The 17,706-nt window shown below is 44.0% G+C and overlaps 1 protein-coding gene across 1 annotated transcript; it reads right to left on the reverse strand.

The window, feature by feature from the left end:
• Positions 1–233: 233 nt before the first annotated feature.
• On the reverse strand, positions 234–17,196 carry SKA1 (spindle and kinetochore associated complex subunit 1). The gene is made up of 8 exons (XM_063180554.1): positions 16,218–17,196; positions 15,460–15,584; positions 14,417–14,505; positions 10,827–10,973; positions 10,310–10,456; positions 5,497–5,666; positions 1,466–1,623; positions 234–1,192 (listed from the first exon to the last, which is right to left on the reverse strand). The coding sequence occupies exons 1-7, from the start codon at positions 16,375–16,377 to the stop codon at positions 1,475–1,477; spliced, it is 987 nt and encodes a 328-aa protein (XP_063036624.1). The 5' UTR covers positions 16,378–17,196; the 3' UTR covers positions 234–1,192; positions 1,466–1,474.
• Between the last annotated feature and the right edge of the window lie 510 nt (positions 17,197–17,706).

A 17,706-nucleotide genomic window follows, 5' to 3' on the forward strand; every position in this document is an offset into this window, starting at 1 on the left:
CTGTTCAGTGACATCTGAAGAGAAAAAATCCTGACAGGACTTTACAGTGAGTGGGCAAAATCAGGGTAAAGTTGTATACTATCTGATCTTGCGTTTTAATACCCATCAGAAGCCAAGAACAATCTCTAGGGTCCTCAAATATATTCCAATAAAATGCAGAGTAGAGACCACAGCTTGGTCCAGAGCAAAAGACCAAAAAGCAAAACCCCAAAATGCAACACACACAAAGGGAATCTAGAAACTCAACACAATCTCTTTATTAACACAGTTCAAATATCATTTGGAATATTTTGCACATTAAATTTCATGTTAATGCTGACAGAGGACAAGAGGAGGCACTTTAGAGGAGATGTTAGGATAACAGCAGATATAGGCTCATGAAAGAAAAGGAACACAGCTTTTCTTATCAAAACAGTTTTTGTTACTTGCAGAGTTTATATTTATCACAATAGATCTACTCTGAACTTTAATACGCTAATAAATAATTTGAAAGCAACAAAAGCTGTAATAAAGACTCCCATAAAAAAACAGGACAAGTCTGACCTGAATTTTCCAGATTAATGTGAATATTTTCATTTCAAACCCCAACTGTTTCAGGCCAGTCTAAGTATCTGAGGAAAAAATCTGTCTGCATGATGCAGGTGGAAAAGAACAAGACTAACAGAATCACCAATCAGTCTAGAAGTATTCGGATCTCCTCAGATCTTCCTATTCAGGTGATGTAGAAAACTCCAAAATGTACAGTTAGCACAAGAAGAAAGATTAGGAAAGTCCTGAGGTAGCTCAGCAGATGGGAAGGGTCCCTCCCAGTGAGTCTGGGGCTTGGAAAGGTGCCAGTTTGATGGCTGCTGCCACAAGCAAAGGCGCACTCAAGCCAAGGAGAAGCAGTGCAGGACAGTAGCAGTGCAGTGCAGTGCAGGAGCAGTGAATTCTCTCCGCAGCACAACCCAAAACCACAAACCCCACCTGTCTCCCCTCCAATCCTGAGAGCACTGAAGCCCAAGCCCAGCCCCTGACCCCCAGCCCAGGCTCCTCTTTGCCTTTACTAAGAGAAATGCCCCTGGCTAAGGGACAGTACCAAACTGCATACCTTTGCTTCCCCACCTCACAGTCCCACCCCTCTCCTTCCACATCTTTTGTCTCCAATATCCATTGTTCTCATCTCTTCGGCAACAAACGGGAGAAAAATTCTCTGAAAGAGAAAAAAAGAAAAAAAACCACTCAGAAACACAAAAGGACCAAAGGAGCATGGTTAAACTGCAGAGAACGTTACTGACTATAAAATGCGCCCAGCTGACTTCCCGGTGCGGGTTTATAGTTCCCATAACTTTGCAAATTAAAACTCAAATAAAAACTTAATTAAAAGTCAAATACTTGAACGCCACTCCTAATTTAGGGTAGATGCCTGAAAACCCCTGTCTGTCTGGCCCTGCTGGAGAGCAGGGCAGGGTGTCAGGTCACGCACAGGGAGCTGTTAGCAGATGACGTAGCGGATGAATCCGGAGCCACGAATCTCTCTCACTCTCTTGCAGTGCCTCAGGATGCTGAGGATGTTGTAGAACCTCTTGTTCAATTTCAGCTGAGCGAACATCTTGATATCATCCTCCACAATGAAAAACAATTCTGGAAAACGAACAACAGTTTTGTTACAGAAATGACTCTGCTGTGGGATACACTCAGCGTTCCACAAGTGACAGCACAGCCTCTTCTTCATCATTCCACAATGTACAATTCATAATTCTACAGTCAGTAGGATGGCTTCACACTAAATATTGGGAACTTTGTTCTAGTTTTAAAACCTGTCATCAGAAGGGGAATTGCCAGCCTTGCCCTGAAGTTCAGACACTCTGCATCATCCACAGGCCCCGCTCCATGAGCTCTGTCTCCCAGCAGGCACTCACTTTCTGGAGCTAGATCCCTGCCATAAGGACAGAGCCCTGCATGCATCAGAGCTATGCAGCCCACCATTCCCTTGACTTGCATCATATTTGGAAAAGAATGATCCATCATTACTTAAGAAAATCACAGGAAAAAGACTCATCACTTGCAACATCATCCCTGTGTCTCCAAGAGAATGGCACAGGGAAGTCCTGCATCAAAGCTGAGAGCTCCCCCCTTCTTGTAGTTGATTAACTACTTCTGTAAGCAAATTGTCACTAAATTTCAGGCTGCCTAGGGCAGCGATGGAGTTAACATTCCTGGAAGTGTTCAAAAAACCATGAATGTACCCCTGGATGACATGGTGAATATGGTGCTCATTTGACACCATATTGTTGGAATTTGTGATCTTAAAAAACTTTTCCAACTTAAATGATTCCTGAATTATGTGTAGTATCATGCTTCCAAGTCTAATGGGAAGGAGGACACAAGGGTAGGGGTGATTCAGCTTAGAAAAAGAAGACAGCATTCTCCCTTCTTGTTTTACCCTTAACACTGAGGCAGTGACATCTTGGGAAGAATGGAGCATCTCTTCCTCCTGTTAAGTCCTTCCAGCTTCACTGGGATATAGCTGATACAAGCTGGAAAGCCGATGCTGCCAGAAAAGAACTGAGGTTCCAATAATTATGTTTGTAAGTGCAATGCCCCCCAAAATCTTGCTCCAACAGAGCTGAGAAATAACAGATCATGTTTTCTCACAGCCTGGGCCTCTCATGAGAGTTGGTGACACACTTGTCTCACAGGGGAGTAGAATCTTCCAGAGACAGTACTGTCAAAATCCAGAGATATTTCCCCGGAGAGGAACTCTGCTGGAATCTCAGAGCTTGTAACGCCACCAAATCCACATACAGATGAGAAGTAGGAAGTTTGTTTATTAGGAAAGAAAGAAGAACTGCATTACTGCTCAAAATAGAAAATGGTCTCAAATAGAGACCATTTACAACTTCCAGGGACACCAACACACCCAAACAGTGTTGGGAAGCCAGGCATAACCTGCCTGCTGCCTTCACAGTCTGTTACATCTGGGGCAGCATCAGAACGTCCTGAATTCTGATAAAACAAGATTCCTTCTTATATTTGCTCACAATCCAGAGTGGCAACATTCAGCAGAGCAGGATCTTTTTTGTGGGGAAATCAGAGCTGGGTGAAGGGCAGTGGTTTGGTTCATGTGCTAAACAAGCAGCTAAACTCACTGAACCACCTGAGTGACCCTGATAACCCAGGCAGCATCTTCTCTCATCTTGAAATCAGAGAAGAGGTCAGCTGGCAATCAGCCCAGGCTGAGAAGCAGTGGGAATCCTAAGCAGAGAGACACTCACAGGAGAGATTTAAACAAACAAATCAATGGAAGCGGAACATCATCCTGAAAAATGCAATGGATAAAGACATTTAATCATTTTGTGCTGGCCAGATAAGAACCATCTGACAGCCTGCCAGGACTTTTCTCTAGGCTTTCTAAATGATTAATCACAAAAAAAAAAAAAAAAACCCCAAACAAAACCATCTACCACACAACTACACACGCTCTATCAGATGCTTGAATGTCCTAGTTTCCTAACTGAGCTTCCCAAGGTAAACAAGAAACAAAGACCATCTCTCAGGTACTTAAAGCAATTAAGCACTTCAGTTTTTCAGACTTAAGGCCCCCAGCTGACAGAAGATTCTCTGACCAGCTGTAGCTTTCTCAAGTTGCTAGAATGGCTTCTTCCCTGCAGCCAAGACTGCTGTGGATCACAGTGCAGACTGAGCAGCACTCCAAGCCCAGGAAGGCCCTTCTAGTGTTCAGCCTCTCTTCTACAGCTGTGGGCTCAAACTCTTTACTACTGTCCTAAGGATACTAGCAGTGACACCAAAAATGTGCTGTAAATTAAATTGATGAAGCCAGTATTTTAAGAAATCCAGATTAATATAAGCTTCTGTTCAAGTGAGGCAAAACCTGCTTAGAGAGAAGCCAAACCATCACAGCCCAAACCAAAAGTCAGTCACACAAATTTATCTAGCCGCATTAGAATGAATTTACCTAGCTGCATTCTGTGCTTAGATCAATTTTAATAAAGCCCTTTACAACAATGACCTTTGTATGGTAACTGAGATCTCATCTGGAGTCCTGTGTCCAGCCCAGTGACTGCAGCATGAGAAGGACGTGGAGCTGCTGCAGCCAGTGCAGAGGAGGCCACGGAGCTGCTGCCAGGGCTGGAGCCCCTCTGCTCTGGAGCCAGCCTGGCACAGCTGGGGCTGTTCAGCTGCACCAGAGAAGCTCCAGGGACACCTCAGAGCCCCTGCCAGGGCCTGCAGGGGCTCCAGGAGAGCTGCACAGCCCCTGGGGACAAGGCAGGCAGGGACAGCACCCAGGCAATGGCTCCCACTGCCAGAGGGCAGGCACAGATTCTGGCACATTGGGAATTAGGAATTGCTGGCTGGGAGGGTGGGCAGGCCCTGGCCCAGGGTGCCCAGAGCAGCTGTGGCTGCCCCTGGATCCCTGGCAGTGTCCCAGGCCAGGCTGGATGGGGCTGGGAGCAGCCTGGGACAGTGGGAGCTGTCCCTGACCATGGCAGGGGGTGGAAGTGGTTTAATATTGAAGGCCACTTCCCATTCAAACCATTCTGTGATTCTGTGTTTATCTTACAGGTCTCAGAACAAAGTGGCAGCATGTCCATCAGGTGAGAATTCCCTCCCTACAGAAAAGCTGCATTTAGAACCCAGAAGTCACTGATGTTAACATCATACTATAATATCCACAGTCTTGAAGAGCAGCAAAACCAAAGGAAGGAAGAAAAAGTTGCAGGTAATCTTCAGGGCACTCCTGAGTGCCCAGTGAATGCTCAGGGCAGAAGTTCTAGCATTCTGTCCAGGGCTAAAACAGAAGGTGGGTGCCATGGTTCTGTCAGAGACAGCTCTTTTTATGGGAGACAGAAGACAGCTTGCTCCACTCTTTTTGCCTGAACTTGGAAACATGAGGGCATTCTAAGGACATCTCCAAGCTTGATATGAGCACTATGCCCCCAGGAATAATTATGCACTTGTTCTCAAGAGGAAAGGCATGCCAAAAAGGAGATTTTAATGTTAGAGATTTACTGTGGCACATATTTTTAGGAAAACTAGCCTGTAAGTGCAACTTTTCAATTGAAAGAAAGGTATTTTGGTTTTCACTCCCTCTATGCTTTTAAGAGGAGAAAATTTTTTAAGATTATCAGAGAGATTTACCTCTTCCACAAAGCCACTGCAGCACAATTAATTAGCGAGATTTCCCAACTTCATAAAAAATTTTTAATAATTCATGTCCAACCAAGTTTAACACCTGAGAACACATTTCTATGGTTTGGTTATCAAACTAAGAGTTTCCAGAACTTGTAGCGATTCCAAACTAAATCTTTGTGTACTCAGAGTTTCTGCCATGACACACCATCAAAAGGACATTTTTCAAGGAAAACATGGAAAAAGTGAGCCAATCACTATGGGAAACTTCAGTCAAAAATACTGAAAAAAAGACCAGTATTTTTATACTTCTCCTGCAACATCCAAGTGTTATGAGTTTGGTACTAACAAGGAAAAAAATACCTTTTGTATCCTTAGTTTCTCCTTCCAGGAACCTGTGGTAGAGGCTTCTGACTGGTGCACTCATAGACTTCAAAGGCTGATACAAGATCTTGTACTTGCCCAGCACGGCCTTGTTAATCTCTTGAACAACTGCATTAACCTCATCATGCTTTATACGGCCTTTCAAATACCTACAAATAAAAATAAGAATCAGTAACCAGAAAGTCACAAAGTTCTGTGTTTATTCTTCTCTTTCATCTGCCTTAACTGAAGAAGCCATTCCTTGTTAGAGGCAGTTTCTCCTGTTTTGTATAAATTAATATATCTAGTAGTTAATTCTGCTCATTTCCTCCATTGCTTAACAATCCTGAAGGTAAAAAGGCTGTGACAGAACATAAACCAGAAAGATAAAATATTAGAAAGTTAAATTAGGAAGCAGCATGCATTCAGTGTTTAAGCTGTAAAAAGCTTTTCAAAATGGAATAAAGGTTGCTTTTATAGCGTGCCACTTAAACACAGAAAAATAAAGCAACTTTGCAGAAAACAGCATAAAATGAAATGTCTGCCTAGGAGCACAACTTGGCTCATATTATCACCACAATGAGCTGTGTTTGATGTTACAGCCATTTATTGTTTGGCCAGGGCAGTGAACAATCCGGCAGTGGGCATAGATCGGGGCCGGAGCACAGCGGCCCTGTGCCACCATGGGCCCTTTTAAAATTTTTTTGTTGGTTTGTTAATGTCTGTTTGGTTGGTTTTTGCTTTGTTTTTTTTTGATGTGGCACTAAGTGCCATGGTTTAGTTGAGGTGTTAGGGTATGGGTTGGACATGATGATCGTGAAGGTCTCTTCCAACCCAGTGATTCTGTGATTATTTGGTGTTTTTTGATGAGCTGCTAGCTGTGTGTTGCCTTCTGTATATTTCTGTGGAGCCTACTGAGCTGTGAAGATAAGGTTCTGCACCACCAGCATCCATTTCTGAACTCTCAGAGCTTTTCATAATACTAGTACTAGAAGAATAAGGTCTGTTGATAACAGCCTAGAGGTACAGGAAGCACCGAAGATAAAGAACAAAGTGATGTGGAAATACTAGGACATTGGAAGATTTGCAAGTAAGGCTATTCAGTATTTATAGATGTAAAGTCATGCCTTCAAGGAAAAGGAACTGTGCTGCACACTGAGAAACCATTATATAAAAATGAAATCTGAACTCTAATGACAAGCAGTAAGCTAAATACAACAATACTTTCCTTCCCCCTCCCAAAAATGGAAGTAAAGGCTGGGCCAACCCTGCAATCTGCATTGTCCTGTGGCCTCCATTCAGTTGCTACAACAAACCCAGCCTGGCTGTTTGTGTTTTGCTCAGTATTGGTTTGCAGATGTGAGGAATTACACAAGTGTTACAATTCATTCTGAGAATGAATGCTCTAGGTCAGTAGAGCAGGTGGCTCAAAGCTGCAGGACAGCAAGACTGAAAAGATCAATGAACAGCGAGTTCCTCCCTCGTTTTAATCTGAGCAGACAAGTTCAATCTTTGGGGAGCACACAAAGAATTCAAAGCAGAAGTAGGTAATCAATTACAAGTTCAGTATTCCAAACCAGAATTCAGACAGGCATTCTGCAATTGCCAACTCAGAATAAGTGCTGTAGATTCCAACAGCAGCCAGTCCCTGCCAGGCAGACAGGCCGGCTAGGTGCGTAAAACTGAATTCAAAGCAATTGCTCTGCCTCCAAACCGAATTTGAAACTTAGTAGCCACTAAGTTACTTGCAACCAGCTTTCAACTTTATTGCTTCCTCGATGAATTCAGGAATTCAGCATTGGAGGCGCAGCCATCCCGTAGCTATAAATGCCCAGTAATAAAGCAGCAGTACCCCCCTGACATGCAGCCACAGCAGGAGCACAGCCTGTAATCCACAGCAGGGCTCTGCCTGCTGCATTAACTGCTGTTTATTGCTCTCTTTGCCTCCCTGCTGCACAGGGGAGCGTGCAGAGCGAGGAAGGCTCAGCCCAGAGGTATAAAACACCTTTATTTGAGTTCCTGTGCTCCCACTGTCAACACACAGACAGTGAGCACACTTAGTAAAGGCAAGGCAGCCCCTCAGCTCATCCTGAAACTGAAACAGAGAGGCAGGACTGGGCTGCCTAAACCTAAACACAAATGTTCTTTGAGAGGCCCTCAGGCATCCAAGATGCTTTAATCTGAAATTAAACCCTGTCAAAACCAAATGGAATTTTTATTCTGTGCATAACTAAGGATCATAAAAACTCCAGCTGTCCCACAGCCCTCTCATGTTTCTACACAACCATGGCTGGAAAACCCGTTAATGCTGACATTTATTTCAGTCCGTACGTACGCTAATATAAAAATACAAAGTTGAGAAGTTCCAAATTCAGGCATTTAATTTAGATTTAAAAAACCTTTAAAATCTGCTTCACTATTCCAAATGCAGTAAAATTCAAAACTCTTCTAAAAAAGATGCAGTCAGTTTCTTTTTTTAATCCACAGAAGCCCTTTTTCAAAGCATTTTTTCTATAGGTATGAAAACCAGAGCACAGTGCCATGTTCCTCAGGGAAAAGAATAACATCAATATAACACATATATACCACTCTAAAAGAGATAAAGCTTGTAATGGCCACCCCCTGCTCTCTCAAAAACGGTTGGGCTAAAATAACCATGTATTCTCCCAAGCCACCATCTTTTGAGACTTGAGAGTTATAATGAATGCACAGAATCTAAAATGCTTTCAGCAGTAAGATTTTTAGAAAGGAGTAAAAATTCTAGACACAGAATAAAGCAAACATTTTCCTCTGCCTCAAAGTCCAAAGTTAACAAAGACAGGTACTGTGAAACGTCCTTTATCTTCCTCCAAAAAGCACCTTCCTGCAACAGATTTGAAGGGTAATATAATTTGCAGGTTTTTTTATTGTGCAAAGTGCTCTGTTTGATCAGGGTGCTCCACATCTGCCCCTTAACACAGTGTGTACCTTTGCTAAATGCCAGCTGCCCAGTCCTAGGACTATGAAGTCACTGAAGCCTGTGTTCCTTTTAAGTGGCCTGATGGTGTTAGGAATAGATTTTCTTTCATGTTCAGCATAAAGCAAGTGAAAACAGCCTCCATTTTTCAGTGACCACCCCCCACCTCCAGTGCTCACCTGAAGAAATGGGCCCTGAACCAAATTCTAATTCTTCCAATAGAATACTTTCAGTGTAAGAGAATTTGTATTACAAGTATTTGCTGCTTAGATTTGGTCAATCAGTATGTGAAATTGCAAGTACTCCCTCAATCTTGTACTACAACATTGCCAGGCAACAGAAATACTGGTAGATTAATAGATCTATGTAAATTCATGTAAATTTTCCTCCACAGAACAAACATGCTTCTCCCATCTGAATAAAATTATTTGTAGAGCTCTACCAGCACAGTCCAAGCTGCAACCTTTCCGTAATGGGTACCTTCCAACACAGCTGCAACATTTTCACAAGGGGTGCCTTCCAACTCTGCTTATTCTGTGGTTTTGTGAAACTGTAATGGATAGGAAGAGGATCATCTGGCCTCTGTCCCCATCCTCCATGCCCATGAACAGCAGAGGAAAACCTTCCACTTTCAAGGGTTATCATAAACGCTTTTAGGTGGGAAAAGCCCTCTGAGATCATCGAGTCCAAGCTTTCCCCCAGCATGGCCACGGCCACCACTAAACCATGCCCCCAAATGTCCTTCCACCTGTCTTGTGATGTGGAAGATCATAGCCTTAATGGGGAGTTAAAACAGTATTTGTCTGGAACGATCTGTGTCTATTTTTCTTGCCACAGCAGAGATAAAGACTAAAAATTCCCAGGCTCCAGCTTTATCCTCTCATAATTTTATCAGGAGAGAACTACCTAAGGGAGTAAATCCACAAAATACCTGATGTCTTCTGCAGAATAAAAATACCAGGTGCATGCTCTTCTAAGAAGTCCTTTATTATTAGCTCAATATTCAGGATAAGGAAGAAAATGGGCATTACTCACCTGAAAATTTTGAAGGCTATAGAAAAAATTATTGGAAAGCCTTAAGTAAAGTACAGACTCAAAACCATATTTCTTACTGAAACAGGTAACGTCAGGGAGCACAGTAAATCTAGAATCTCAATAACAATTTAGCCTTAGGCATCAAGAGAAATTTCTTCTTCTTGCAGAACATTTAACCATGCCGCCCAAATGCTCTTTAAGAAGTTATTCCTATATATCAGACTTCAGACAAAGATATCCATTAGTCAGGTCCTGATGTTAGGGGAAAACACCCACAGCTTTCTATTCCAGAAATTTGGGAATTTTAGTGCAAAGTGGGTTTTTTGCTTTTAACAAGTCTGATTCCTTTTCCTGTCTCAAAACAGAGTGGTATGTCAAGACCTGAAGTTTCCAGAAACCAATATTTGGGTCAAACAAAACCAGTATTTATCACTGTTTTTCTTTCTACATGTAAACAAACCCTCCATGTTATGAGATGATGGCTCCTTTTTTAATGTCAGTTCTCAAAACAAGATGAGGATTCACCTGTTAGCTAATAAATCTCTGTTCATACAATTACAGTGACTTTTGAGATAAGAGGTTTGGGTTCTGACTGATCAGTTTCCATCTTCCCAATACCAGCATAAAGAGGAGCCCAATTAATTAATTCGATTTTCAGGTTTGCTAGCAATGCCTTTAAATCATTTGGAGCTGTTGTCATGTCTCACCCCATGAAATATTTCATCTCTGTCAGTCCCAGTTCTGCAAGAGGTCACTCTCCCAAGCCTATGTGTGCCACCCAAACTGATATGCCAGGGTACAAGGGAAGCCATGCTTACTTACGCAGGAACACTTTCAAACTCTTCTTTGGTTATTAATGCTGCCTGTTTAATGGGTTTTTTCTCTTTAGCAGCTTTCTTCTCTTTCATCTTCATGCTGAGCTCTGCAGCCTCTGTTTCTCCTTTCGGTTTCACTGTTGGCATGGTGTTACTGTAAAATGAAGGAATATTCAGCACACAAACAGCAGGTAGGTAGGAAGGAGAATTCCACTACACTGCATAGTCACAGACCTAAGTTCCATCCTGTTAGGCTGGATGAACACAATTAGTGATATTTCACAGAAGAAACATCAGTAAAGCAAGCCTGCTCTGTTTCAAATCATAAAGAGGAGCTCAATTAATTAATTCGATTTTCAGGTTTGCTAGCAATGCCTTTAAACCATTTGGAGCTGTTGTCATGTCTCACCCCATGAAATATTTCATCTCTGTCAGTCCCAGTTCTGCAAGAGGTCACTCTCCCAAGCCTATGTGTGCCACCCAAACTGATATGCCAGGGTACAAGGGAAGCCACGCTTACTTACGCAGGAACACTTTCAGACTCCTCCTTGGTTATTAATGCTGCCTGTTTAATGGGTTTTTTCTCTTTAGCAGCTTTCTTCTCTTTCATCTTCATGCTGAGCTCTGCAGCCTCTGTTTCTCCTTTCGGTTTCACTGTTGGCATGGTGTTACTGTAAAATGAAGGAATATTCAGCACACAAACAGCAGGTAGGTAGGAAGGAGAATTCCACTACACTGCATAGTCACAGACCTAAGTTCCATCCTGTTAGGCTGGATGAACACAATTAGTGATATTTCACAGAAGAAACATCAGTAAAGCAAGCCTGCTCTCTTTCAAATCATATCCTTCAGCTGACTTCAGCACAGTTCTTGCTTTCTGTGCTACAGAGGCTGCTAGCAGGTGAGCTGGAAGCAGTCCAAGTGCAGCATGGCACAGCTCAGAATTCAATGTACCATTATATTTCACACAACGCAAGGCCTGGCTTTTTATCAGATAAAACACAGCCCAGAGCTGCAGCCTTCACAGGCAGATTTGAAATACTTCATAGCTCTTTGAAACAGGTTCAAATCTTGGGAAGCCTGACTCATCCATTAAACTTTTGAAGCAAAGAAATTCTACACCACCTAGCAGACACTTAAAAAATTTTAGGCAAGATCCAAAAGGTCAAAGAATTTCCTGATTTATTCCTGGTTATTAGAACATTATTTTTATAAATTCATCCTTCCTCTAAACCCTCAGCTTAGGGCCTCCAGCCCCAAGGGATTTGCCAGCCACCCACCCAGCTGCTCCTGAGTAGGACAGCAAAGGTGATGCATACGGCCAAATCCACTGTCATCAGAACACGTGGGCATTACTGTCATGTGCAGCAGAATTACATAAAGCAGTACAGAGCTGACCTGGACAAGGAAATAATCCTCTGCTTGGAACTGACCGTCCCACAAGAGATCATTGCTGCAGATGGGGTCCCACGGCAGTGAAGGGCAGGGCAGTGCCCCATCTGTCCCCCCAGGGGCAGGATTTGAGGCGTCACTGCCGTGCTCCCCGAGGAACAGGACAGGACAGTGAGAGGACAGTGAGTGCCACCTGCTGGCCCCCACACCGCCTGCTCGCTGACGCGGGGATGGGAGCGGCTCTGCTCCGCGCTGGGACACCGCGCAGAGCCCTTCTGAACCAGCACATCTGCAGCCAAACGATCGCAGATGTCATCATCTGGAGAACATCTGCTTGCGTCAGAACAACCACAGAAGGAATCTTGGCACCCTGCAGCTAGCAGGGAATGTCAGCAAACTCGAGGGACAGGAGAGGAGGGAGCATTTAGGGTGGTGGTGGTGGAGGTGGGTTTGGAATGAAAGGATAAACACAAGAACCAAGGAAGTTCACATCTTGAAACTTCATTCCTCCCACGCTCCAGTCTCCTGTTGCCTATCACACTGCAACAAACCTTTTCTAGACGATTCCCGTATCCAAGCACTCTTCCTTTGTGTTCCCACCCACTCCTTTGCCCCTGCACTGCTGCAGTGAGGTGGTACAGACACAGTTCACCACTGACCTGAACCATGAAAAGGAAATATTTATGCTTGTTTACAAAATCTGGCTCTGGTGGAACGAGAAACTGAATCTCAACAAACGCAGGGAATACAAAGAGCATGAGAGATATTGAACTTGCTTTTTATTTCAGTGAGATTCCTCTGGTGAACAAGAACAGAAAACCCAAGGATATAGGAGAGAAACAGTAGCTAAAGCCATGAATTGCTGAGTTTCTCTGTGTGGGTGTTTTCATTTTCCCAGGGACTTCAAGGCCTGTCTCACCAGCATTCAAGTGCTTCTCTGCTTTCTGCATTATCTCACAAAAATCACTCAACATTAATATCCACAGCCCCAGGGACAGAAAGGAGAGGAAGGTTTGGGGAAGAGGCCTGAAAACATATTTACACTGATACAGTGGGTTTTGAACAATTATGTCCCTTACACTTCCTTGACCCTCTGCTGCACAACAGAGTGAATATCAAGAGGTGACAATACGGGGAAAAAAGAAGAAAGTGTGTTTTGACAAATGGCATCATCACACAATGTATTATTACTCAAGAAAAACCAGCAACAAACTGACACTGACAGAACAGCAGCTGTGAGCTGGATGAGCACAATCTGTAGAAAATTATCAGAAAAACTTGGTTGGTTTTACATACTGCAGTTCTCTCTAGAACGGGAAGAACTGGCTAAAGTCATATTAACTTCCTAATCACAAGCAGGACAAGACTGTAAGGGAAATAACATCCCAAAAAATCTTTTGGTGTCAGAAGTGGCGCAATCACTGAACAAGCCTCCTTTACATCTAAACAACTTCCAAGAGCTAACACAAAATTAAGACAAAAGATTTCCCACAATAAGAAAGTAAGTTATGACAGGAAGGCAGAACCCAAGTGGTAATTTCTGAAAAACTTCAATTCTTACACACACACACACAAAACAGCAACATCTAAATTGAAAAGAAACACATCACCCCTAGAGACATTTTGAGAGGCTATTTCCTAAACTGAGGGCTTCATCTCTAAAGAGTAAGAATAAGAATAGTCATCTGTTCACCAGCTAAGAACAATTTCAATACAATACCTACACCAATGACCCTACTGCCACACACCAACAGAAATTACCATTTATTTTTCTCTTTTAGAACCCTTTTTCCACTCATTTAACCTTTTACTTTGCTGGAATATGTCTGTCATGTTTTGAGACAGGTTTCTCTGGCATGAGGAGCCAGACCAAGTGAAGCTGGTTGATTCAGGGCACATACTGGAAGCACTGAGTTCAAACTAATGTATTGCCTCCTGACAAGCCACAAGGCAGGAAAGAAAATCTGGGACCCCCAGATAATGAGGGTCACTCTGCAAGTGACCCCACCTGACACACACCAATAATACTCTATAAAAAAAAGCAGCTCCAAAAGATGGAGAAAGAGATGAGAAACACAGAGTTGAAATGTCTTAGAAGCCTTCCAAGTATCATTAATTCTGTTGAAACTGTTAATTCACATACTTGTCATTTTCACACACTTAAGCTACTTGACTCTGAAAAGCTTCTTACCACAGCCCTCTCCAAGGCAAGCTAGCTGAAATAAATGCAGGACTCCTGTAGGGAAAAGAGAACAAAACTCCCACAAACAAAATTCAAAGTCCTTCAGAAAGACAACTGAGTGAGAGGATTTTTGATTTTGAATTGTATTTGGAAGGGCAGTGGTGAACTTCACTTCTAGTGACCCAGCATTTGAGCGACTAACCCTTTAATGAGTAGGCACTGCAGTTACAAAAGTGGTGTGTTTGTGATTCTAAAGGAAGGAATGTCCAGACTCAGAGAAGCACTTGCTTTCTACTACATCACACCTGTCCCTGGAAGCTCCCTTTGGAACAACCTGGGATTTTACAGGCTTGATCTGACAGATTTGCTGGGGTGCTAGCACAAGCCTTGGTGAGATCCAACTCCAGAATCAACAGACACAACAACTTTGGCTCCCAGAGTTCCCCAGTTAACGTGGAGTGAAAGGAGCACAGCTGTACAGTGCTGCAGCTGCACAGTGCCAGGAGCAGCCCAGATCCCCTGGGCTCAGGTACCACATACCTGCTCTGGGGCATGGGCAGACGGCGTGGAACGTGTTCAAGGAGGTGCTCTGCTGTCTTCTGATTTCTCTCAGCATTCTTCTGCATCTCCTGAAATTGATATCAGACTGTATCAGAAATCTCATCCTACTAACACCAAGCATGTAAAATTAGGGTGATAGTAAATTAATTTTCAGCTTTTTAAATAGATGTCTTTGTTTTCTCCCCACCATCTTACCTCCTTATCCCATAATTTCCCCAGGAAAACTAGTAAAGATACAAAGGAAGAAGTGTCTGTCCTTGCCCTCAGAATATCAGAGAAATTTGAGCAGGCAAAAGGAACTGTAGCAATACACCCTGAGCAAGGTCTGATTGGGGAATGGTGGTGGTGAAGACGAGATACTATGGTAAATTCACCTCCATTCCCCAGATAACATTTCCACAAAAGACTTAACAAAAGCACTGTGAACATACAGTAGAAAACCAGACAAATATTCTAATTGAATACTTTGTGCAGCTATTGCAAAGATGCCTAAGTAGAACTGCTCTTTAGATCACCGTATCTATTATGATAAAGACATGTTTTCAAGGCCAGTGATAAACACATGATTTTAATGCCCTTAGGATGAAGGAAGGTAGGCTTAGATTAGATATTAAGAATAAATTCTTCCCTGGCCCAGGGTGCCCAGAGCAGCTGTGGCTGCCCCTGGATCCCTGGCAGTGCCCCAGGCCAGGCTGGATGGGGCTGGGAGCAGCCTGGGACAGTGGGAGCTGTCCCTGCCCATGGCAGGGGCTGGACTGGACGAGCTTTAAGGCTCCTTCTGATTCAAACCATTCTACAATTCTATGATTCTGTGTACAAGCCTTGAAAAATACAATTTTTTAATGTTCATTGCTCTGGAGAACTGCTTGACAAACCACCAGCAAGCCTGTTCCAAGCCCCAGTTTCTCCTGTAAGCACATGCACCCCAACATCACTAAGAATCTAGGGGAAAAAGTGACATACGTATCAAAGACTTCTTTGAATCTTTCAGTATTTTATGAACAGGAAAAGAAAAAAATTACTTTGAGGGAATCATTCAGTTTTTCCTGGTCTTTAACCTCTTTTTCCATTTCATGCAGGAGATGATGTACCTGGACAACCTCATTATGCATTTTACAGACCACAGGCTTCCAAGAATCATTCTTGCCTGTAAAAGAGAGAACATTAAGCTACAAGGTCTCCAAGAAAAAAACAAATTCCGATATTTCTCCCCTTCACAAGCAGTGATTATCTAACTCCCTGCTCCTCAGCCACCATATCCATCCAGGACAAGCAGCAAACCAAACTGTCAGCCTTGTACTCCACACAGCCAACAGAGTTCATGGAATCACTTAGCTTGGAAAAGTCCTCAAAGACCAGGTCCAACTAATCTCCCAGAGCACTATCAAGGCCACCACTAACCTGTGTCCCAAGTGTCACAGCCACATGGCTTTGAAATCCCTTCGGGATTCCACCATCTCCCTGGGTGGATTCCTGACCTCCCTTTCTATGGGGAAATTCCTGCTGTGCCCACCCCGGGCCTGCCCATGCCCAGCCTGAGGCCGTTCCCTCTGCTCCTGTCCCTGTTCCCTGGGGCACAGCCCGACCCCCCCGGCTGTGCCCTCCTGTCAGGAGCTGTGCAGAGCCACAAGGGCCCCCCTGAGCCTCCTTTGCTCCAGGCTCAGCCCCTTCCCAGCTCCCTCAGCCCCTCCTGAGGCTCCAGCCCCTTCCCCAGCTCCAGCCCCTCAGGGTCTTTCCTGGAATGAAGTGCAAGCCAAACGCCAATGCTGCTCTTGTTTACCTATGTATCTAAATAAGAGATACTTTTTAATATCCGAAATTTTCTTATCGATGTGGAGGCATAAATCTTCTAATCTTGAGGACGCCATATCCTTTATAAGTACACTGAGGGGGAACAAAAATGAAGGTAGGAATTTAACAAAGACCCGAGTTGGAAACATTGCCTACAAAAGCAGAATTTTTAGAAAGACACTGATCTGTCACAGAAGCAAAAGGAACATAAATGAAACAGTAAATGGAGTAATTATTTTTTATCTTTTTTATCTAAATTGAAGGCAAGAAAGGAAGCATAATGGGGCACTAGACAAGGCAATAATTTTCGCAGAACTTTGGACATAAATGCAGTGTGATATCAGTGCAGCGATTCCTCACGAGACCAGGAGCATCCTTATTACATTGAAGTGTGCAGTAAAAAAGGAGCTGGAATTTACTGCAAAAACCAAGAAATATCTGGCTTATGTGAGGCAGTTTTAGAAGACTCTCTCAGGGAGACTACATCAGATGATTGATGTTTAAAGAGGTGTGTTTTTTTAAAAACATAATTAAGCAAAGAAAAAAAAAAGCGTTAGCAGAGTTATTAGTGAAGTCTGGAGGCATCAAAAAGAGCATTATATATCGATTACTATACTGTCTATAATAATAGAATTTTTAACCCTCTTATAGACAGGAATTGATTAAAAGAAAAAATTATACAATGCGACAAACCCCCGCATTTAACACTGTGGCCCGGCGCTGAGCGCTCACACAGCTCCCTCCGGCGGCTCACACCTGGAAACTTTTAAAACTTCTTTATTTCTCTTTTGGCTTAAAATACTATCAACTACCGCGCTTATTAAACCCGTTCTTAGAGACCTGCTGCCTCCTCCACCCTCCGTACCCGCGCGGAACGCCGAGGCGGATCGGGATACCCTGAAGGGATCGAGCTCACCTGTGTGCCTCCAGCAGCGGACGTTGCTCCTCAAGTTTCGCCAGGCCCCAGCGGAGCCCCGGTTTAAATCTGCCGCGCGCGGGCGGGCGTTGGGGAGGGCGGGCACGGCGCGTGCGCGCTGAGGGCCGCGCTGAGGGCCGCGCTGAGGGCGGGCGGAAAGGGCGGAGCGGGAGCAGCGCTGAGGGAAAGCCGGGCGGGGGGGGCGGGAGCGCTGAGGGAAAGCCGGGCGGAATGCTGGGTACTGTAAAGCAGGTTGTGGGCCAGGTGAGGCTCCGTCTCTTTTCCCAGGCTGCTAGTGATAGGACAAGGGGATATGGTCTCAAGCTGTGGCGTGGGAGGCTCAGGTTGGACTTCAGGAGGAATTTCTTCATGGAAAGGGCGTTCTGGCCATTGGAAGGGACTGCACGGGGAGGTTTGGAGTCCTCATCTGGAGGTGTTCAAGGAAAGCCTGGATGTGGCACTCGATGCTGTGGTCTGGGTTACAAAAGGGGATCAGTCAGGGGTTCGGCACGATCTCGGAGGTGTTTTCCAGCCTTTGACTATAATTCTGGGAGTCTGGGGG

The sequence above is a fragment of the Melospiza melodia genome, chromosome Z, assembly GCF_035770615.1.
Source record: "Melospiza melodia melodia isolate bMelMel2 chromosome Z, bMelMel2.pri, whole genome shotgun sequence".
Classification (NCBI taxonomy): Eukaryota; Metazoa; Chordata; class Aves; order Passeriformes; family Passerellidae; genus Melospiza; species Melospiza melodia.

Coding starts and splice junctions, on each gene's coding strand:
- SKA1 (XM_063180554.1), bottom strand. CDS start 16,377: ATGTTTCCAACTCGGGTCTTTGTTAAATTCCTACCTTCATTTTTGTTC. Junction 15,585..16,217: donor TCTCTTATTTAGATACATAG/GTAAACAAGAGC, acceptor TCTCTTTTACAG/GCAAGAATGATTCTTGGAAG. Junction 14,506..15,459: donor AACTGAATGATTCCCTCAAA/GTAATTTTTTTC, acceptor TATCAATTTCAG/GAGATGCAGAAGAATGCTGA.